The sequence below is a fragment of the Cervus elaphus genome, chromosome 23, assembly GCF_910594005.1.
Source record: "Cervus elaphus chromosome 23, mCerEla1.1, whole genome shotgun sequence".
Classification (NCBI taxonomy): Eukaryota; Metazoa; Chordata; class Mammalia; order Artiodactyla; family Cervidae; genus Cervus; species Cervus elaphus.
In genome coordinates, this window is record NC_057837.1 from 74250824 (window position 1) to 74273234 (window position 22411).

The 22411-nt window shown below is 53.4% G+C and overlaps 1 protein-coding gene across 2 annotated transcripts in view; it reads right to left on the reverse strand.

Annotated features, from left to right (window-relative positions):
- The window catches only part of CDH22 (cadherin 22), a 79598-nt gene that overhangs the window by 18297 nt on the left and 38890 nt on the right, over positions 1-22411 (reverse strand). For both annotated transcript variants that reach the window (XM_043884777.1, XM_043884778.1), the window contains exons 5-7: positions 18823-19016; positions 15944-16197; positions 5894-6030 (exon numbers count right to left, since the gene is read on the reverse strand). In XM_043884777.1, the coding sequence (XP_043740712.1) occupies positions 5894-6030; positions 15944-16197; positions 18823-19016 (585 nt within the window). The remainder of the gene's footprint in view (positions 1-5893; positions 6031-15943; positions 16198-18822; positions 19017-22411) is intronic.

Sequence of the window (22411 nt, forward strand, 5' to 3'; positions counted from 1 at the left end):
ATCACCGAGGGAGCAGTCTAGTTGTCCCACCCTGTTCCTGCCTCTCTCCCTGGACCAAGGTTTTCTCATCCGTAAAACGAATGGAGCTGGACTCCGCGGTTCTCCTTGATTGTCACAGAGAAAGAGAGAAGCCAGGGAGAGAGACAGAAGTGAGGATGCAAGAGTGGGCGTGGGAAGGAGAGTGAGAAGTGGGGACAGGGCGGAGGGAGGGGGCCACAGAGGTGGGGGGCTGCTGGAAGGTACCTCCTTCTCCCTCACCTGCAGCGGTGCAAGGGTAGCCTGGACCCTCTGCTCCACAGTTCCCTCAGCTCCGCCCGCCCCCACCACCTCCCGAGGGAATTAAATTGCATCCAAACACCAGGCTCTGATTAGCGCTGCCCAGCTGGGCAGGAAGATTTATCATCCCAATTACGAGCTGGCCAAGACAAGCAGGCAGGATGGCAGGGTGGGGAGGGGGACTGGGTGAGCAGGTGGGGGTGCTCCAGAGAAGGGGTGTCAGAGCTGTCAGGGGAGGATGCCTTGCATTCCTGGCCTGGTCCCCACTCACCTCCAGTGGGAGCGCGAGGTTAGGGCATCCTTCTCTGCTTTTTGATTATCTGTTTGGCTTCCACATGGAGACTGGAAGTTTGACCTTGTTGAGGTGGGGATGTTTTATCCGCCAAAGGGTAGGGGAGGACTTCTGGGTAAAATAGGGGCCCTGGAATCATTGGTGGCAGGAAGTTTTCCTTCTTAGGGCTGAGCTGGCCCTAATACTCTGGGCTTTCCTACAAAGACTCCATGGACCTCACAAAAATCTTTGTTCCTGGTGGGATCAGTTAAGTACCTAGGCAGCTCAGGATCCTGGGAGTTACCTGGTCCAAGTGGAACCCAGGCTTGATTTACACACCTCTGGTGACCGGGAGCTCACTGCCTTCTGAAGCAACTGCTTCCATGTAGGGCTGTGCCAAGCCTCTTCCCCAGACCACTACAGTCAGCCTCCCCAGCACATCTTCCTGCCTGCCCTCCACCCTCAGCACATGTCTCAGCCAAGTCTTCCTGACAGCCTCCCATCTGTTCCCTGCTCCAGGCTGCCCCTTCCCATCCCCCTTTCCCCACGAACCCAAGTGGCCGCAGGGCTGCACATCTGACCATCTCCCTCTTCTGCTCGAAGACCTGCTCTGGCTCCCTGTCATCTCCAGGAGATGTCCAGCTGCAGCCAGTTGCTCACAGGACACCCGAGACCCTTCCTGTAGAGGCCCCCACTGAGCTTCTGCATGCTAAGCTCGTCTCACCTGCTCCAGCCACCCTCCGGCCACACCCCGTTTCTCAGAACGGACAGTGGTCTTCCTGCCGGCCAAGCCTCCAGGCCTTGGCACGCAGGTGTCTTTCTGCTGGAAGCTCCCAACCCCACTCTCCTTAACCTTTGAGACCCAACTCAGACGTCCCCTCCTCTGGGAAAGCTTTCTTGCCTTCTTCCCCTGCCTGCACCTCCTAAGAGCCCACCGCCCCCTCCCCTCTACCCTGTGTTGTCCAGTGCAGGTTTGAGTAGGGTCAGACCTCCCGAGGTCACAGGCCAAGACTGTACCCCCAGACTCCAGTGCCCAGGCCCAGTAGGTGAGAAGAGGCCCCCAGCAGACACTTTATATAAAGCATTCAGCACAACACCCAGCAGATTGTGGGCTTCAAATAAATAGAAGCCACTATGATGAATAGTTATGAGCTTCTCAGGTGGCTCAGCGAGTAAAGAATCTGCCTGCAATGCAGGAGACACAGGAGAGACAGGTTCGATCCCTGGGTTGGGAAGAAACCCTGGAGGCGGGCTTGGCCACCCACTCCAGTATTCTTGCCTGGATAATTCCATGGACAGAGGAGCCTGGAGGGCTATGGTCCATAGCGTTGCAAAGAGTTGGACATGACTAAAGCAACTGAACACGCATGATTAAAAGTCAACAGTAACCGGTATTATCCTCATAGCTATCCAATAGGGTGCCATTTCATAGGTGAGAAAATCAAGGCAAGAAGAGGGGAAATGACTGTCCATACTCTCAGCTGGGAGTCAGACCACTAGAAGCAGTGTTTCTTTATCACGCTGCCCTGCCTTCCTAACTGGGCAGGCAAGATCATTTACCATCTATTCAGGAAGTATTGACTTGGCCAAAAGGGTCGTTTGGGATTTTCCATACGGAAAATCCCGAATGACCTTTTTGGCCACCCCAATACTTGTACACACCTTCTAAGCGCCAGGCCCGGTGTGAATGCTACAGATACAGAAGAGACCCTGCCTTCATGGAAGGTCCTTCTCCCAGGAGAAGAGAGATCAACAAAGTCGGCACACAAATGCATACCTAAATCATAAAGCTTGCTCTGTGATAGAAAGGAAAAATCAGGAGCCTGTGAAATAGTGACTTGGTCTGGGGTGACCCAGATGGGGTAGCTCTAGCTAATCTAGTTAACTCTTTGCTGTCCAGCCAGAGACCACCCCTCCAGACCAGTTTAGGGCCTGGAAGAGGGGGCTGGCTGCAGCCCCCTGGCACACCGCCCCCCTCTACCCCAGCGCCAGCTTCGCCAGCCCGCCCACCACCCCTCTGTCTCTTTGAAGACTGTCCCTTTACAACTGCCCTTTTTTCCACTGAAGGATTCAGACACAAATTGTACTTTAAATTCAATATCGGTCATTAATATTTCATGATTACAAAACGTTAAAGATAATGTCAGTGGAAGCAGCGTCTGCATGGGCAGAATGGATGACTCAGAAGTTCGGGGGAGAGGGGAGCCCGCATGCTAAGTGGCTGGGGAGTCTTTGAGGTAATCCGGCCTGACAGGCCGCGGCTGTGCCTCAGTGCTGCGTGCTCAGAGGGGCTCACAAGGCTCCGCCGCTGTGTGTAAATATTTCCTCTCTGATTCTTGTCACCTCGCATTTGTTGCACCCGCAGCAGGCGGGGCACCATGACCCTGCCACTGGACCCCCGCCACGGTCCCCTGTTTCTGAGAAGCCAAATAGAGGCTTTGGCAGAAGGGCACCAGGCTGGGGGGGCGGGTGGGGGTGGGGAGACCCCAGGGCATTGTCCTTGAGGCTCCGGCCTGGCTGTGGGAGCCCTGCCCACCCCCACCCCCCAGGGACTGGCTCTGTGACTTTGGGGCCATCGCGGTTCCTTCCTGAGCCTCTACTTCCCAGTCTGTAAAGTGGGGATAACAATTTGTCCTAGTCTCACGGAGAGGGCAAGAAGCTGGAGTGGGTGGATCGCTGACGCCGCTCCTGGCTTCATGCCTGGCACCAAAGACATATGACTCGGGGGCTGCTGGGTGAACGCCGGACCGTGCAGTCAGACTGGCTGGGGCCAGGAATTTGGACAAATGACTTCACCTCCCCGAGTCTTAGTTTCCTCATCCATACGTTGTGGGTAATGGCAGAATCGACGTCTGATAAGTGGGGAGCTTCAGCGAACACAGCACTGTAAAGCGCCTGGCACAGAGTGAGTGCTTAAGGCAAGTGCACCGAGTCCAGATGGATAGATATCATTAACTGAGCACTAAGTACTAGGCTAAGTTCTTTCTATCCTATTTAATCCTCCCACCAGCACAGTGAAGTGGGAACCACTCATTTTCTCATTGATTAATATCCCCGGTGAGACTTGGGCAGGAGTTGTGAATTGCGGCTCCGAGGGGAGTGGTCTCTAGCCCAGTCTTTTCCTTCCCCACGCTCAGTTACTGGGATGGTGTGGGGGCAATAGGGGTGGGGCCCAGAGAGCAGAGTACCAGGAAAAGGGAGGCCGTGGAGCAAAGCTGTGGGAGAAACCAGGAAGACTCGGCCCCAAATCCCGGCTCTGCCACTGCACATCCTTGGGCAAAGCCCTTAATAGTCTGAGCCTCGATTTTCCCATCAATAAAATGGGTGCTGACCTGTAACTGATCATGATTCAATAGAAGTATGTGCTAGAAAGGATCAAGCTCAGTATCTATTAGGCAAACACTGTAAAAATCTCTGCTGGGGAGAGTCCCCTGACACACTCTCTCTGTGAAATGGTAGCATTAGAGATTCTGTATGCTCCTCTAGCTGCTTTCTGGAAGAGATTCACAGGGCAGAAGCACAATGCTTAACCCAAGAAGGAACCGGCTAGTGGTGGGCCGTTGGGCGGTGTGACAGCTGGTGGGGAGATGCTCTGTGTAGGGAGAGGGGGCGTCTCTGCCCAGCAGCCCGGCCAGGCCCCCTGGCTGCCCAGGAAGCAGGATCAGGGAGGTAAGGAGGGGGAGCTGCCTTCCCGCCAGTCCAGCCGCCACTTCCTCTCCAGCCACCTTTGTTATCTCCCTTTCATGCGGTGGAGAAGTGGATTCAAAGGCTCGGGAGCAGCAGGCACTGAGGTTTGAGCCAGCTTTGTATTTTCTTTTAAACCAAAGTTGAAAGAGACGAAGGGAAGTTCAGCCTAGGGACTTCCTCGGCTGGAATGGGCTGCTGGGGCCAGGGAAGTGGGAGGCACCAGCCGGGGAAGGCGGAGGAGGAGAGCCTCCAGGAGGGCTCGAAGGGGCAGGAGGGCCTTGGGGCCCAGGTCTGCAGAGGGGAGACTGAATGGCACCCACCCCCACCAAGGCTGAGGCTCTGAGTATTCCTGCTGTCAGCATCGGTTACTGGAGGCTCTGCTGGCTGCTGAGACCTGGAGAGCTGACGGCGGGGAGCTTGCGGAGCCGGTCCGGCATGGGCACTGGCAGTGTTGCTCTGGTTGAGGAGGAGGTCTGCTGAACTGCCCTTTCCCCACTCCTGGGGTGCCGTGAACCCCTATGCTCTTAGCTCCTCACCTCCGTGGCCTGACTTGTCCAGACTCCATGTCCCAGGGCCTCCTCTTTCTTTCTCAGCTCACACGCCTCCCCAGCTGCACCAAACTGCCTGTGACATGCGAGCACACACACCACACTCTTCAACACAGGCCAAGCACCTCGGAGTCATTCTTGACCCTCAGTCTCTTTCCTCCATCTCACCCCATCAGCAGGTCCAGGGGGCTCTATTTTCAGCCTGCCTCCAAAAGCTGACCACTTCTCACCATTTCCATGGCTATCAGCCTGGGCCAGGCCACTGTCACATCTTCAGGGACCTGCTGCATGTAAATTCTAGCTGAGCCCCTGCTCCTTCCCCCCACCCTGCCCCTGCCCTGCAGCTCCCAGACAATCTATTTTCAATGCAGTGGCCATAGGTATCATGTCAGGCAACCTCCCTCCTCTGCTCAAACCCCTCAGTGACTCCCGCCTCATTTGGAGTCAAGTCCAAAGACCCTGCAATGGCAGACACTCTGCCCCTCACCAACCACACTGGCCTCCTTGCTATTTCTCCAATTATGATCCCAGGGCCTTTGCACTGGCTGTTCTCTCTCCTCAGAACTCTCTTCCCTCCAATGGCAGCATGACTCTCTCACTTTAACGAGCTCTCTTTTGAATAGTCTCCTTTGCAAAGAGGCCTACCCTAAGAGAAACAATTCCCTCCTAATCCCTTTCCTCTGCTTTCTTCTTTTCCAGTTTCTTGTTAGCACTTAGCATCAGCTGACATGTGAACACCCTTTCTTGAAGTTTGCTGAAGGTCTAGCTCTAGCCCATGGAGAAAGAAGGTGTTGTTGTTTTTATCTTGTTAGGGGCTATAGCTCCAGCCTCTATAAAAAGGACTGGTGTATAGTAGGTGCTCAATAAAAGCTGAAGGAAGAAAGCCAAACTTAAGACTGGGCCCTGCCTTTTTGGCTTGGGATCCTTCCCAGATTTGTGTTCCTGTGGGTCAGCCTTTGCCGACCACGCCCCCACCTCAGCTCTGCCCAGCTTCTAACTTTTTGCCCTGCCCCCAGCGCTCGGCCCCTCCTCCCTGGGTTTTGCCCCGCCCACAGCCCCACCCTTCGGTCATCGCCCCTCCCTTCCGTATTCGCCCCGCCCCCTGGCTCACCAGCCTCCATGGCCAGCACTGTGATGTTGTGCCAGCCGGCCGTCTCTCGGTCCAGCCCCTTGCCGGTGACGATGGCACCCGTGTCCGCATCGATATCAAAGATCTGGTCCAAATCGGAGTCGCGGTCGATGGCGTACCTAAGAGAGGCAGGTCAGGGCTGATTGAAGGTGTCCTGGCGCCGTTGGAACCGGTGCCCAAGTCCCTCCACCCGCCTCCTAAAGAGGAGCCACCTGCCTGGGAGACACAGGAAGCAGAGACCCTTTCCGGCAGAGGAAGAGTGGAAATGGATCCGAGTTTGCATCTCAGCTACACTGGGTTCCTGACGTGTGACCATGGGCAACGGTCAACCTTTCTGAGCCTCAGCTTCCTCAGCTGGGTAACGGGGCTAATAATTTTCATCTCACGGTCGTTGTGAAGGCGGGAAGAAGTTAAAGGGCCCAGCAGAGTTAGTACTCATGGGGTATTTGATTCTTATCTTTCCATAAGAGGTGACCCTAGAACTGGGCTTGAGAAAAGGACAGGATGGCATTCCAGGCATGGGGAACAGAAGCTGCAAAGTGAGAACTGCGCGAATGAGAATCATTCAGGGGACGGCAAATGGTGCAGAAACGGCCAGAACTGGGAAGTGCGGAGGAGGCGGCTTGAGAACAAGCAGAGTGCAGAATTTAGGGCGTTGGGGGTCCTGGGGAGCCTAGAGGGATTTTGAGAAGGAGGGAGGGAGTTGGCTGTGCCGCTCCGAGGCTCTCCGGAGGCCCCAGACCTGGAACGCGGGCTGAGCCGGGAAGGGGTCTGAAGTCTGGCCGCCGGCCCCTCCCCGCCAGCGCAGCGCGCCCGTGCTAATCTGCGGCTTTTCACTTGCCGCGTGAAAAAGCCCTTTGTTCCGCCTCCTTCCCGGGCCTTTGTGCGGCGGCTCCAGGCCTGAAAGGCCCGTGTCCAACACATGTCTCGGGCGGCGGCGGCCCAGAGAGGCCCCGCCAGCTCTGTCCGCCGCTTCCCCGGGCTGATAACGCGGGCGGGGGCGCCGCCAGGCTGCGCGGCCTACAAAGGCCCCGAATGCCAAGCAAGGGCTCTTTGTGCTGCGGGGACAATGGAGCCTGGTGGGGCGGGGCACCCCTCCCCCTTTCTCCAGCCGGAGGAAACAAGCCCTTCCCGCATCTTCCGGAGCCCGGACACTGAGGCCCACGGAGAGGACGACACGAGAACACCCCCTTCCCTCCCCGCCCTGAAACTCGAAGCCCTGAGATGACCCTTCAGTGGGCCTTGGCTGCATTACCAAACCGCTCCAGGCCTCAGTTTCCTCATCTGTTGAATGGGGATAATGATACCCAGTGCATGTGGGAGGGGTTTCCCAAGTAGCCCGTGGTAAAGAACATGCCTACCAATGCAGGAGATGCAAGAGACATGGGTTTGATCCCTGGGTCGGGAAGATCCCCTGGAGGACGAAATGGCAATGTACTCCAGTATTCTTGTCTGGAAAAATCCCATTGACAGAGGAGCCTGGAGGGCTTCAGTCCATGGGGTCGCCAAGAATCGCCAACTACTGAACACAGCCGTACCAGTGGGACTGCAGAACTCTGGGAGCAGGTGGGGCTGGCTTTGAATCCTCTGCTTATTTACACCTGGGGGACCTTGGACTAGGCACTGGACTTCACTGGCCTCTGTTTACTTGTCTGCAAAATAGGGTGATTCATACCTCACTGGTGTGGGTTAGAGGAGGTAATCCATGGAACCGGGCAATGGTGACAGCCCTTACTGTTTTCCTATTCACTGCAGTAGTGGAGGTGGAAGCTTGTGGCAGACTGCAAAGGGCTGGGCATGAGGGTGTAGTGGGCATTACAGCTAGTCTCCTGAGGCCCTAGGTTTTTTTCTTTTTCAGCCATGCCACACAGCATGTGGGATCTTAGTTCCTTGACCAGGGATTAAACCCACATCCCCTGCATTGGAAGCCAAGAGTCTTAACCACTGCACCACCAGGGAGGTCCCCCAAATCCCTGGTTTAATGCCACCTCCTCTCTCTAAGTTGCTAAGCCCACATCCTCTTTGGCCCTGCTCAGCCTGGGTCCCCCTGACCTGGGTGAAAGTGTGTAGGTCAGATCTAAGATGATAATTCCTCCCATCAGGACAACACTTAACAGTCTGTAGCTTACTTTTCCGCCAGCCATCCCTCCCTTCGTTCCTTTATGCCTAAACATTAGCTGAATGCCTTCTCCGTGCTGCTCTGTGCTAAAGTGAAAGTGAAAGTGAAAGTCAGTCAGTCTTTGAGACCCCGTGGACTATACAGTCCATGGAATTCTCTAGGCCAGAATACTGGAGTGGGTAGCCTTTCCCTTCTCCAGGGGATCTTCCTAACCCAGGGATCAAACCCAGGTCTCCCACATGGAGGGTGGATTCTTTACCAGCTGAGGCATGAGGGAAGCCTAAGAATACTGGAGTGGATAGCCTATCCCTTCTCCAGGGGACTTCCCGACACAGGCATCGAACCCGGGTCTCCTGTATTGCAGGCGGATTCTTTACCAACTGAGCCACAGGGGAAGCCCACTCTGTGCTAAGCTCTGGGGGTAAAATGGCAAATGAGACAGATGAGGCCCCGCCCTGCCTGGCATCTTGTGAGGCTGATGTGTGGTCAACCCATTTTGCAGATGAGGACGAGACAGGCAGCTCCCCAAGCTTAGGGCTGCCAAGTATGGTTGTGCAGGCTGTGTCCTGCGCAAAGTTACTAGGCTGAAGAGGGGTAGAGGGGATGAAGACCAGCTGGTGTTCTTCTTGCCCAGCCACAAGTGCTATAGCTCAGGGAGCATCTTCTCAAAGGAGGACCTTTTTCTTATTTACGAAATGTGCCACATGGGCTAGTGAAAACCCAGCCTAAGGTTGCACGGGGACTGTCAGAGAGCTGGAATTTGTACCCCCATTTGGGACTCTACACCCAGAGTTCTTTCTAGCGCACTGAGCCATCCAAAGCAGCAATGCATGGAGTCTCGGGTCACTGAGGACCCAAGCCTGAACTGCTGGATGTTTGGGTCCAAAGGAGGTAGAACCAGACTCTGAATAGTGTCGGCTCAGTTGGAAGGAACCATGGAGACCTCCTCTTGATTTTACAGGTAGAGGTGAGTCCAAGAGACAGTCAGGGGCCCCTGATCGCCTGGTCGGGGCTGGGCATGAGGCAGGGCTGATGGGAGGATGCCCACCGCCTTCTTCTTTCTCCTCTCTCTGCTCAGACCTCTGTCCACTCTTCTCTTTCCTCCCAGTTACTCTTTTGTTTCCTCCTGGAGGGGGAGAGGGGGATGGATTCTAAGTGGAGGCAGCTGTTCCCAAGGACATGGGGAGGGAGGGGGGCGGTGTGGGGAGCCTCTATCTTCCAGCTGAAGACTGGGGGCTGCAGGTCGGTGTGGCTGCCCAGACCAGGGGGCTTTGTTCCAGCTCAGGGAGCCAGCGAGCGAGAGAGAGGGGTGGGTGGAGGGCATGGCACGTGGCAAGGAGCGTGGCCTGGCAGGTGTGGGGGGCAGTGGGGGAGGCTTGAGGCCCTCACTTGGCGGCGCTCAAGTTGTGTGTCTGGTCTGTGTTGCAGGTGGTCAGTGCATGTGTGTGATGCTGTGTTACAGCTGGAAGGTACAAGAGGCGGGCGCTCAGACTTGGAGCAGGATCCACAATGACCCCAGGCAAGCCGCTTCCTCTTTGAGCCTTAATTTTAAGGAAAATGGAAAAGTGATTTTACTCCTATCTTGCAAGTAGTTGGGAGGATTACGTGCCTAGCTGGGGGACAGGTGCCTAGTTGGGTTCCAGGAAAATGACTCTATGAGTGAGCACTATTGTTATTTTAATGACAATTCAGAAATGTCTGGTAAGACCAGAGACGAAGGAGCCCCCCAACCCAGTGTGTTGGTCTGTGGGCCTGGGGGTGGGAGGTACCATGTATGGACATGGGAGCAAGGCATCTGTGGTCTAGAAGGTTCTGCTCAAATCTCACCTCTCATTTGGTCAGCCAGCACCTGGAGGGGAGGAAGGGAACAGGAGCAGGTGTGAGTGGAAGAGTGCAGTGAGAGAGTGTAGGTTTGTGTCCACTAGTGTGTGTGTGTGTGCACACAAGTGCAAGAAAGCCTGGCAATGGTGGTCAGGAGTGGGATCTGGTGGCCATCTGCCGAGGTCTGCAACCTAGCTATGTGACCTTGAGTCAGTCACTTAAGCTCTTTGGTTCCCTCTTAAAAATGGTGCTAATAATAACACCTACCTCAGAGTGGTTGTGAGGATTAGACAAGTACTACCAATAAAACACCAATAAAACACTTTTAATGGCGCTGGGCCCCTGCCGCATGACGTATGGATTCACTCTCATTTTTATTTGCTCAGCAAAACTCTGTGCCAGGCCTGTGTTAAGGGCTGCACATGCAGGAGCCCCTCCCAGCCTTGCAGATAACTGTCATCACTGCTGCTGCCATTTTACACATGGGGAAACTGAGGCTCAGAGAAGCCAGGCGCCTTGACCTGGGGTAGAAGGGCTGATGGGTGGCAAAGCCAGATTCCCAAGCCATGTTCGTCTGTGCAGAGTTCCACATCTAACTAAGGACAGCCGCCTCAGGGCCAGCTGGGTACACCTGCGGGCACTCCCACACCCTGGGAACAGCACAAAACACTGCTGTTGTCAAGGTCAGGGCGAGAGAAGTGGCGAGGGTGTGTCTTCCTGGCTTGAGGGCGCATGTGGGTTTTCGACACTTAAATATGTGCATATATAGCTCACGCAGGCATGATAAATACGAAAGTGTGCAGACTCATGGGTGTCCAGGCTGCCCGGTGCTCCTGTATCTGGGCTCGTGTACACACACGTGCACACACAGCAGGCTGTATGATGCAGCCCCCGCCTGAGCTCCTAGTGGGGGAGACTCCCCTGATCTGGGGATTCCTCTCTGCTCACTCCATCCTGCCTTTGACTCTTTCCCCTCCCCCAGCCCTTTTAAAGCACACCCTCAAAGCCCACACACGATGCCTAGAAATCTGTTTGGGGTTAGTACTGGTTGCAGAATGAAGGGGAGTACTGGGTGTCCAGACCACCGAGAAAAATGGTAAGGTCCATTTCCTGAGGACCTGCTATGTGCCAAACACTTAATCCTTCCTCCAACCCTGGGACCACTGATCCTAGAACCTGGTCCATAGTAGACATTTAGTACTTTTTTTTTTTTAATAAATGAATGAGGCAAGAACTACCATGTCACCCATTTTAGAGATGGGAAAACTGAGGGTTGGATTAGGTGCAGTGATTTTCCCATAATTCTGCGACTGAGCTAGGATTCATTCCAGGTTTTCTCTGACTCTAAAAACCCATGTATGTGCTTTCTGTTGCACCCCATTGTGGAATGCTGGGAGGAAATGAAGTGTTCCCTCTCTCTCTGGTCCAGCATGGGCTTTCCTGTTTTTGACACTCAAGGGAGACTCACGAGGGGGCTGGGGCTGGTAGGGCTGGGGATGGGCTGATAAATAGCCAGTCTGTCTGCAAGGCTGCCTTGCAGATCCAGAGATTGGCCCATCTGAGCCCTCTCCTCTTTCTCTTCAAAGCCTTCCAAGACTTGGCACTGCCTAAGGATAAAGTCCCACACCTTCACCTGACATTCAAGGTCCTTCACAGCTTGTCCCCAAGTGCCCCCACCCCAACCTCCTCTCTGGTCCCAACGCCCCTCCTATGAGCTCATTCAGCTGACCTCACTGATCCTGAACTTGACCTCCTGGCTCCCTGACTCTGTTCCTGCCACCAGATTCTCACAACCACTCCACCCTGGATGCTGCCCTCCCATTTCAACCCCATCCTCTTTATCCTTGCTCCATCCTTCCTTGGTGCCCAGAGAATCTGCCCCTTCTTGGATCTCCTGAGCCCTGAAGCCCCTGCTCAGCCCATTGATCTTACATCTGTCACTTGATTCACTCATATGGGGCCCCAGCCTTCCCCTTCACCCCCATCTGACTCTCTGTGCCCCCGCATGGCGCAAGGCACAGCATAAAGTTGGAAGCTGTTCAAACTATAAAGAGAATCAGAAAGAAATGTTAGTCACTCAGTTGTGCCCGACTCTTTGCAACCCCATGGACTGCAGCCCACCAGGCTCCTCTGTCCATGGGATTCTCCACGCAAGAATACTGTAGTGGGCTGCCATTTCCTTCTCCAGGGAATCTTCCTGACCCAGGGATTGAACCCTGGTCTCCTGCACTGCAGGCAGATTCTTTACCAACTGAGCTATGAGGGAAGCCCTAAGAGAATCAGAAGCAGGGGTGAAATGGCAGAAGGCTGGACTCAAGAATCAGACAATCATGGGTTAAATCCCATTCCTTCCCCCTTTCAGGCTGAGTGACATTGGCAGGGTCACTTCTCTCTGCCCCTCAGTCTCTTCATCTATAAAATGAGTAAACTACATCCTGAGGGCCAAACGCCACAGTGTGAGGCATCTTCCATGCTCTGCAGTACAGCGACTCAGAAAAATCACTCTGTACATCTGCATCTCTAGATTTCCCAGGTGCCACCATCCTAGGCAGAATCGCCTAGGATATCACATCATTTCCAGGAACACACTAAGCCTGTTCCTGCCTCAGGACCTTTGCACTTGCTATTCCTTCTACCCCTGATAGCTCAGTTGGTAAAGAATCCACCTGCAATGCAGGAGACCCTGGTTCAATTCCTGGGTTGGGAAGATCCACTGGAGGAGGGATAGGCTACCGACTCCAGTATCCTTGGGCTTCCCTTGTAGCTCAGCTGATAAAGAATCTGCCTGCAATGCGGGAGACCTGGGTTTGATCCCTGGGTTGGGATGATCCCCTGGGGAAGGGAAAGGCTATACCCACTCCAGTATTCTGGCCCATGGACTGTATAGTCCGCGGGGTCACAAAGAGTCAGACACGACTGAGCGACTTTCACTTTCATTCCTTCTACCCAGAATGCATTTTGCCACATCTTGGTCTAGTTGGCTCTCTCTTGATCATTCTGATGTCAACTCACTTGTCAACTCCTTGATCACTTAATCCAGAGTAGCCCCCTGTGGCCCCAATTGGTCTTATCCTATTACCTTGTTTGTTTTCTTCATAGCTCTTATCAGCAATGACTCCTTTTAACCATCTGTTGACTTGTGGTGACAAACATTCAACTACTTATTGGCTATTTCCCTGCCTCCCCTGCCCCCCAGGAGAAGGCAAACTCCTTGAGCGGAGAGACTGGGTCTAACACTGCTGTTTCCCCATTGTCTGGATTAGTGCCGGATGTGACATGACTCACACGCCTAGGTGTTGACGGAGTCCAGGACCCTTGGAACTCAGGGAGCTGGAACATAAGCCAGGCTCTGGGCTGCCCAGGTGGTCTGTGAGGACCCCTTCTCTAGCCATCTGTCCCCTTACAGACTGGGCGCTCCTCCCCAGCTCTGCCCTTGGCTGAGTCATCATGGGCCTGGCTCCAGGCCGGGCAAGGAGGAGGAGGAGTTGGGTAAATGTTTGTGGTGTGAAATTGGACCTGTCTCAAGCTCCTCACCGCCTCCACATCTGAGGAGCCCCAGGGAAGGGGCGGCACAGAGAGATGAAAGGAGGTGAGGAGCAGGTTTCAAAGTTGGCCCTTTCAGTGCAGATGAAAGCGGGGGGAAGGGAAGTCAACAGACGGTGGAGGGGGAGGACTGAGGGGGGAGTGAGGAGAGCAATATTGGAGAGGAGGGGAGAGGGCAGAGGGGCGCGCTGGACCTGGGAGGCAAGGACAAGGCTCCCACTGCTGCCTGGTAACTCTTGTGAGCCCAGGGAACCTCCTCCCCTCCCTGGGTCTCAGTTTCCTGCCAAACAAGGGTGATAATGCCCTCCTGGGAAAGGTCTGGGGCAGAGCCAGAGGCTGACAGGGATGTTTAAAGACTATCTATTGTCAGCGGGGATGGAAAGGTGGTGGAGGAGTTCATAGGCAGTGGAGGGTGGTTTTGGCTATAGGAAGGGTGGAGGCAGCCTAGGAGGCATTCGGAACCTCTGGACTGAGTCTGAGCCCCTCAGCCTATCTTTGAGCCCTATCAGACTTCTCTTGTTGGCTCATTGCTCAGCTTCCTGTAGACATCACAGTCTATTCATCTCCAGACACACCTACCACTTCTTGCCTTCCTATGCCTGTGCCTGGAATAGCCTTCTCCTCATAGCTACACTGACCAGACTCAGGTACACAGCTCAGTATAATTCCTGCCTCCTCCAGGAAGTCTTTCTAGACCTTTGAGGGTAGCTTCCAGTCTGGGAGCCCATAGGTAGTTAAACATCTTTGTGTCCTCACCTTGGGGCTGCCATGTAAGGTTGCACAGGCTATGCACTGGACAAATCGGAGGGAGCCATTCACATGAATGATGGTGAGAATGTTACCCATATGGAGTTGAGTAATGCAGAGATCCTTAAAGTAACTTCCTTTCCCTCCTTCTCCAATGCTTGGCACAGAGCTAGGCACACAGTTGGCTCAGGGATCATTCACTATGTACAGGGGTTTCAGGGAATAAACAGGAAGCTCCAGATGCTTAAATTCAGTCAGCAGTGGCCATTCACCCCACCCTGATCTCCTCCTCTGGATCACTTTCTATCTGACATCCTTCCAACTGGGGCCATGGTCAGGAACTCCCCAACCCCTGCAGATCGCAAACCCTTCCAGGGACACCAACAGCGCCACAGCATCCCGTCGCCTCTGCCCACTTGCCACTGCCCCCTTTCCCCCCGCGCCGCACCCCCCATGCCTCTGCCTCTGAGTCTGGCTTTCTCTCCAAGTCTCCTCTTTCTCTTCCTACAGTGTCAGGTCAGTTCCTCTGTCCTTTAGTTACTCCTGTCCTCTTTCCACTGGCTTTTCTTCTCTGGTCACTTCCTCTCACTGTTGGTCTCACTACCTCTCCAAGAGCCTCTCTCTTTTCTGTCTTTCTCTGTTTTTACATTTCATTCATTCACCATGCATCAGGGAACGTCCACCAAGTGCTAGGCAGTGTGAGGCCCTGAGGATACAGCAGTGAACTTAGACACGCATCCTTATTCTCCTAAAGCTTATCTTCTAGGGAGAGGGACAAAGTCATCAGGAAAATGGGTAGCAGGTTAGATGGTGATGAAGGACAAAAGAACATGGATATGAAGTGTGGGGACACGTTGGGGTGGCGTTGACATTTTCGAAAGGGTGGTCAGGGAAGGTTGAACTGAGAAGGTGACTCTTGAAGAAAGTCTTGGAGAAAGTGAGAGAACCAACCATGGAGATGTTAAGCGGGAGAACATTCCAAGCAGAGGGATCAGAAGGTGCAAAGGCCCTGGGGTAGAGGTGGGCTGGGTGTATCCCTGGAGCTGTGAGGAGGTCAGTGTGGCTGAGCAGAGTGAACCGGGGAGGAGGTGAGCAGGGGATGGGGTCTGAGAGGTTACAGTGAGGCCACATCCCATAGGGTCTGGGCTTTTGCCCTGAGCCCCAGAGGTGCCTTTGGAGGGCTTTCAGCAGAGGAGAGCCAGTGGAGGGCGGTTTGGGCCATGAGAAGGCTGGGGCGGGAGTCAATCTGGCTCCTGTGCCCATTCTAGATTGAAGAGGGGTGAGGACAAAAGCAGAGAGAGGCAGTAATCAGGCAAGAGAAACAGGTGGCCTGGACCAGGGCGGCAGCTGCGGAGGAGGTGAGAAATGGTCAGATTCTGGAGATGTTTTTAAAGCAGAGATGACAGGCTTTGCTGATGGATTGGAGGGAGGTGTGAGAGAAAAACATAAGTCGAGGATGTTTGCAACATTTTGACCTGAAAAGCTGAAGGGATGAAATTATCTTTTTTTTTTTTTTTTTTTACTTTTGGTGGAGGACCAAGGCTGAGCCCAGGTCACTGCTGCATCTGTCACGCCCGGTTCTCTCTCGTTATCCTGAGCTCCCCGTCTCTCTGCCACTGTTCCCGAATCTGATTCCTCTGTCTCCCTGGCTCCCGGCGGCCCCGTCCACCGCTCTCGCCCCTCCTCCCGCACCATCGCCGGCCCCGCCCCCTGCCCCGTCCCCACCCGCTCTGCCCGCCGTCTGTCTGCAGGCGCTGGCGGGGTAGCAGGCAGCAGGCGTCGGCCCCGGGCGGGGGTCTCACCGGACGGGCCGGTTGGCGGCGTCGGGGTCCCGCGCCGTCACCACGCCGACCAGGGAGCCCACCTGCGCGTCCTCCTGCACCTCCAGGAGGCCGGAGGGCGGCCGGAACTCGGGGGGCTCGTCCACGTCGATCACGGCCACGCGCACGATCGCCTGGTCGCGGAACGTGCCCAGGTCGGCGAAGCGGGGGTCCACGAACTTGTTGAGGGCCTCCAGGACCACGGTGTGCACCGGCTGGGACTCGAAGTCCAGGCGCTGGAGGGGTGGGCAGAGGGCCGGTGAGTGGGCTGGGGTCTACTCCACACCTCCAGGCGGGACAGAGCCCAAGTCTGGGGGTTGGCGGGGCTGGCCTGGCCTCGAGGGGGCGGGGCCGGCCCCGAGAGGGCGGAGCTGACCCCCGAGAGGGCGGGGCCGGCCCCCGAGAGGGCGGGGCTGACCCCCGAGAGGGCGGGGCTGGCTTAAGGTCACAGTTGGCTGAGGCATCACTGACTCAATGGCGTCACTGACACTGTCGGGTTACAGGTAGAGAAAGTCAGGCCCTGCTGGGGACAGTCTTGCTCAGGGACACAGGGTCACATACTGACGTCCAGCTTTCCTGCTACCCGGCACACAAGACTGGCTATAATTTATTAATTTACAAAGCACTGCGTGCCAGTGTTCTAAATGTAGCGACTCATCTAATTTTACAGCATCCCAAAGAGGCTTGTATTATTATTATCATCCTATTTGACACGAGAGGACATCGAGGCCCAGCAGGCTCTGTAACTTGCCCTAGGTCACTTAGCAGTTAGTCCCTGGCAGAAGCGGGATTCACATCCCCCACAGTGCAGCTGTCAAGTCCCAGCCCTTAACCCCACGGCAGGAAAGGCGCTGGATCTGTGGCTGCCCAGCTGTGTGTCTGCAGGCAATCTCGGCCTCTCTGGGCCTTGGGCGGGAGGGTGAGAGAGACCTTCCTGGTGTATTATTGGTGGCAGCTGCTAATGTGAGTTCAGCCTGATAAGCTGGACAGCCTTAGAGCTTCCCTCAGAGACCTGGCTAAAGCCACGCTGAGCCCTGGTCCTCATCAGGGAATGCTGGTGGGTGACCCTCTGATGGACAAGCTGCATGGCTGCGTGGGCTCTGGCCTCCTAAGGACAACGCCTTTAGAGCCAAGAGAAAGGGCAGTGGTGGAACGTGGGCACCACTGTTACATGCTGGGGGAGCCATCTGGGCAGCAAGGGCCACCTTCCTGGAGAACTGCTCTCCGTCTAGGGACCCTCCTTTCCTCTCAGAACCTCCCCTCCACACTCCCCCTTCTCTAACAGAAAAAAAAAGAAAAGAAGGGCTACCTCCTCCCTCCGTCCTGTCGCCTGGGAAATCAGGATGCAGGGAGGCAGGCGCGGACCCGGCCTGGGAGTGAGCGATGGGCTCTGGAGCCAGGTCATCAATCAGGCGGGGGCTCTGTTCCCTGAGCCACCACTGACTCCAGAGACACCTCAGGCGCCACTGCGGGAGCAGGCGGGGTGGAGGGGGCGTTATGGGGCAAGAGGCAGGGGCATCACCGGGGAGGAGAGCAAATGCTGTGCTGGGGTCCCCAGGCTGGGCCTGGGGCCTGATTCTGCTGCTCTGTGATGCTGGGCCGCCCCAGGCCTCCAGTTCCCCCATCTGTGAAATGGGTTCATCTTACAGTGAAGACAAGTGGAGGTCAGAAAGCCATGTAATGTTTAAAAGGGTGGATTCTGGAGACAGACTCCCTGGGGCCCTGTCCCTACAACTTCTCTGTAAGATGCTTGGCCTTGGATGCAAATGACTGAACTCAGGGCCTCAGATTCTCGCCTATGAAATCGGCAATAATAGTACTGAGAGGGTTGTTGTAGACATTAAATGAGTTAATACATGGAAAGCATTGGAAAGGAGGCTGGCACACTATTAACACTTCATTGTAAGTATTAGCCTCATATTCTTATCCTAGTTGAAGAAACAGAGTTTTCTCTATCCTCAAACCCTCACGGCCAGGGAAAGGGTTTGATTATTGAGTGAATAAAGGGCTGTCAGGGCAGATGTTTTTGTGGGTCCCGGGAGGTAGAGCCTGGGCTGACAGGAGTAAGATAGACTGTGGCTGAATGGGAGAAGGAGGAGCAGGACACTGGTAGGGAGTGAGCATCCCATCCCTGGGAATAAGCTTTTGTAAAAGCTTACGACTGTTTGTAGGCCAGGGCAGGGGACTCAGACCTCCCGTGGAGCAGCAGGGTTGGAGTGGGCAGCGTCAAAGGCCTGTGCACCCCTGAGTTGCCAAACTTGTTCCCAAGCCCTGGAAGATGATTTTTGCTTTTTTATCTGACCTCTGTCTCCTTTCCCTAGCGGGTGCTGAGTTTGCTGTTTGAGCTTCTGGTTCCTGGGCTGGTCAGTAAGGAGGCTGTTAGACTCAGGAAGGAAAGAGCTTTGGGGTCACCAGACCTGGGTTCAAATCCTACTCTATCCCTTCCAGGAATAATCTTGGGCAAGCCCTTTGACCTTTCTAATTCTCTGTTTTATTACCTGTAAAAACGGTCATAATATGTTTTCCTTCGGAGGGTAACATGAAGATGAAAGGAGACAATGAGTGTGAAGGGCCTGGTGTGAACTTAAAGTAGCACAGCATAGATTCAAATCTGGATTGACTCCTGGCTCTTGACAGCTAGCTGTGCAACCTCAGACAAGTCACTTAATCTCTCTGTGCCTCGTGTTCTCCTTTGTAAAACGGGAAGGACAGCATCAGCGTTTCCCCAGGTTGGTCCAGCGTCTCTGGAGAGACTTCATCCCTGGAGTGAAGTGGGCTGGGGTGTTTGGCTGCTCAGTGACCCCCTTCCCGACCCTGCTGCCCTGGGGTTGCCTCCCCCATCGCTCCCAGGGCGGCCGCACCTTCTGCACTACGATGATGGCCTCCTGCGTGTCGCTGTCTGTGATGACCTTGAACACGTGCCCGCCGCTGCCGCTCTCCTCCCTGAGGTGGTAAGTCATGTCTGTGTTTTCACCCACGTCTGAGTCCTCGGCCTTCACACGTCCCACGGCCGTGCCGATGGGGGCCGACTCCTGAATGCTGAACTGGTACATCTCTGTAGGGGATACAGCTGTGAGCGGGGATGGGAAGGCAGCCCCTCCCCCAGCTTCCACCAGTGCTAGGGGAGAGGTGGGGGAGGTCTCAGATGGGCTCCTTGGAGCTCCCTGCTTGGCCAGGACTGGTACTGGGAGAGGCGCTTCCTCTGCAGAAATGTGGGATGCAGTGCAAAGAGGAGGGTTCAAATTCTGACCTTGGCTTTATTCCCTGATTGATTTGAGAAAGTGCCAGCAGTTCTTTGGGACTCAAGGGTCCTCATCTGCCCAGTAAGGGGACAGAGAAGCACAGTGCTAAAGGCTACGGCTCTGGAGTCAGTCCTGCATGTGTAATTCTGAGCTCTGGTTTTCCTCATCTGTAGAATGGGAAGAATAATAGTGCCTTCCTAATAGCACTGTCATTTCCCAACTAACTGAGATGATGATGCATGTCAATTACTTAGTATAGACACTAGTATCTGTTACCTACCCAATAAATGGGACACATTGCATTCACAGTAGGGATGCACACTGACTTTTTTGTTGTTGTGGATGTTAATGATATTGGTTCCTTCATTTCCACATACTTATTGAGCATCTGTGATGTCCCAGATGGAGCTGTACACACTGGGGTTCCAGCAACAAGCAAAACCCACCCAAATCCCAGGGTTCACAGTGCTTTCCTCTTAATGGAAGGAGAAAGACACTAAACAATCACGTCAGTAAAATAGGATGTCAGATGGTACTTGGGAGAAAAATAAAACTGGGAAGGGAAATGGGGTATGATGATGAGAGTGTGTGTGTAGTTTTAAATAGGGTAATTGGGACTTTCCTGGTGGTCCAGTGGTTGAGACTCTGTGCTTCCAATGCCGGGGGCGAGGGTTCAATCCCTGGTCGGGAAACTAAGATCCCACATGCTGCGGAATGCAGCCAAAAAAACTGTAAATGGGGTAATCGAGGAAAAGACAACATTTCTGCAAAAGTCTGAGGGAGGTGAGGCAGTGATTCAAGCAGATATTTGGGAAAAACAGAGGGAACAGCAGGTGCAAAGGCCCTGAGGTGGGTGCAATGCCTGGCATGTTTGAAGAACAGCAAGATGACCACTGTTACCCGAGTGGGGAAGCGGAGGGGAAACCAGAAGGAGTGATGGTCAAGTAGAACTCAAATGGCTCCCTGCTCTCCTCCCAGAGTGGAGATGAAGGTGAGGGTGATTTGCTAAGTGATGGGCCCGCCCAGGGGAAGCAGGGGCTGTGGCACTGGGGATGTGTCTCTCTTGGAGCCCTCACTGGTCTGGATACCCTTGTGTGGTGTGGCTGTCTCTGATTGACTCTCACATAAGAGTCTCGGGGGACTCCTAACACAAGCTGACCATGCCACCCCCGACTCTTTGCCATAGCTCCCCGCTGCACTTGGGGTGAAGTTGTACAAGCCCCTTGGCCCCTGCTGACTTCTGCAGCCTCATGCCTCCAACTCCCCACCTCAACGTAAGCCTTAGCCTGGCTGAAGTTCTTAGAAATCCTTCACGATGACTTGCTCTGTCCCACCTCTAGACATTTCCTCTCTTTATTCTCCTCTCTACCTTCACTTCCTCTGTTTCCCCTCCTTTTTAGTCTCGCTGACTATTACCTCCTATAACGGGGAAGGTTCCCAGACCTCCAGGCTCTGATCCTGTGTGTCCAGGGCCCCCAAGCTTATTCTATTGTAAGGATTACTGCATCTCCCTATTATTTTCTGTCTATTCTCCCTCTCTGTCTCTTTTCCCTCCCTCCCTCCGGGCTGTGAGCTCCTGCAAGGCAGGGACCACATCTCTTATTCATCAGGCATTCATGGTGCCTGGCAGAACACCAGGCTGTCACATAAATGGAATGTTTGAGTGACTAGTGAGTGAATAAATGAAAAGCAGCATGAGTTACTAGTATACACTCACTAGATTAACACAAATGAAAGAAATCTGACAATACCAAGTATCAGTGAGGATATGGTATGATGGACACATGCATTTCTTCATGGGGGAAAACAATTTGGCTTTATTTAGTAAAGTTGAAGATGAGTTTATTCTGCTCCTCTGTAGACTAATGAAATTGCATGCAAAACAGCAGTAGGACACATACAACCATATTCAAAGTGGTGTCCTCGATAATAACCTCAGACCGGAAACAACCCAAATGTCCATTGGCAGGAGAATAGATAAATCATGGAATGCTATACAGCACTGAAAATGAATAAATTCCAGCTAGAAGCAATAACATGTGATTTCACAAACATAATTTGGGGAGATAAAAAAGCAAGATGAATCATTTGTATTGTGAGTTTCCATTTAGATAAGGTTAAAAAACTTATAAAATTAAACTATAATGTTAGGTGATGCCTACATGGGTGAATCAACCCTAAAGGACTGGATAAAGAAGACGAGGTATATATGCATATTTATACATAATGAAATACTACTTAGCCATAAAAAAGTGAAATTTTACCACTTGCAGCAAGATGGATGGACTTGGAGGGCATTATGCTAAGTGAAATAAGTCAGACAAAGAAAGACATATACTGTATGGTATCACTTATATATATATAAAATCTAAAGAATATAAAAAAAGAAAAAGATTCACAGATACAGAGAACAAATTAATGGTTGCCAGCGGGAAGAGGGAAGCAGGCAGGGGCAATATAGGAGGAGGAGATTGAGAGGTACAAATTATTAGGTTTAAAATAAACTACAAGAATATATTGTACAACACAGGAAATATAGCAACTAATTTATAATTAGTTATAACTATAAATGGAGTAAACCTTTAAAAATTATGAATCACTTGTATTGTACACCTATAATTTACATAATATTATACATCAAAGAAAGTGAAAGTGTTAGTTGCTCAGTCGTGTCCAACTCTTTGTGATCCCGTGCACAGTAGCCCACCAGGCTCCTCTGTCCATGGAATTCTCCAGGCAAGGATACTGGAGTGGGTTGCCATTCCCTTCTCCAGGGGATCTCCCCCACCCAGGGACTGAATCCGGGTCTCCTGCATTGCAGGCAGATTCTTTGCCATCTGAGCCACCATGGAAGCCCCTATTATTCACCAACTATACTTCGATAAAGAAGAAAAAGAAAAGCAAGGAGATGATGATCATGAAAGTGGGTGGTGGTTAACTCTGGAGGAAGAGGGAGGGGGAGAAGTTATGATCAAGAAAGGACTTGTGGCAGCTTCGGGGCCCTGGTCGGTGGTTACAAGAATGTTTGTTTTGTAATTATGTGTTGAACTGGACATTTATATTTTATGCATTTCTGTCTGTGTGCTGTATTTCCCAATAAAGAAATAAAGAAAGAATGGATGAGCAACACGGCTATATTAAAAATGGATGACCAACAGGGTCCTACTGTCCAGCACAGGGAACTCTGCTCAATGTTATGTGGCAGCCT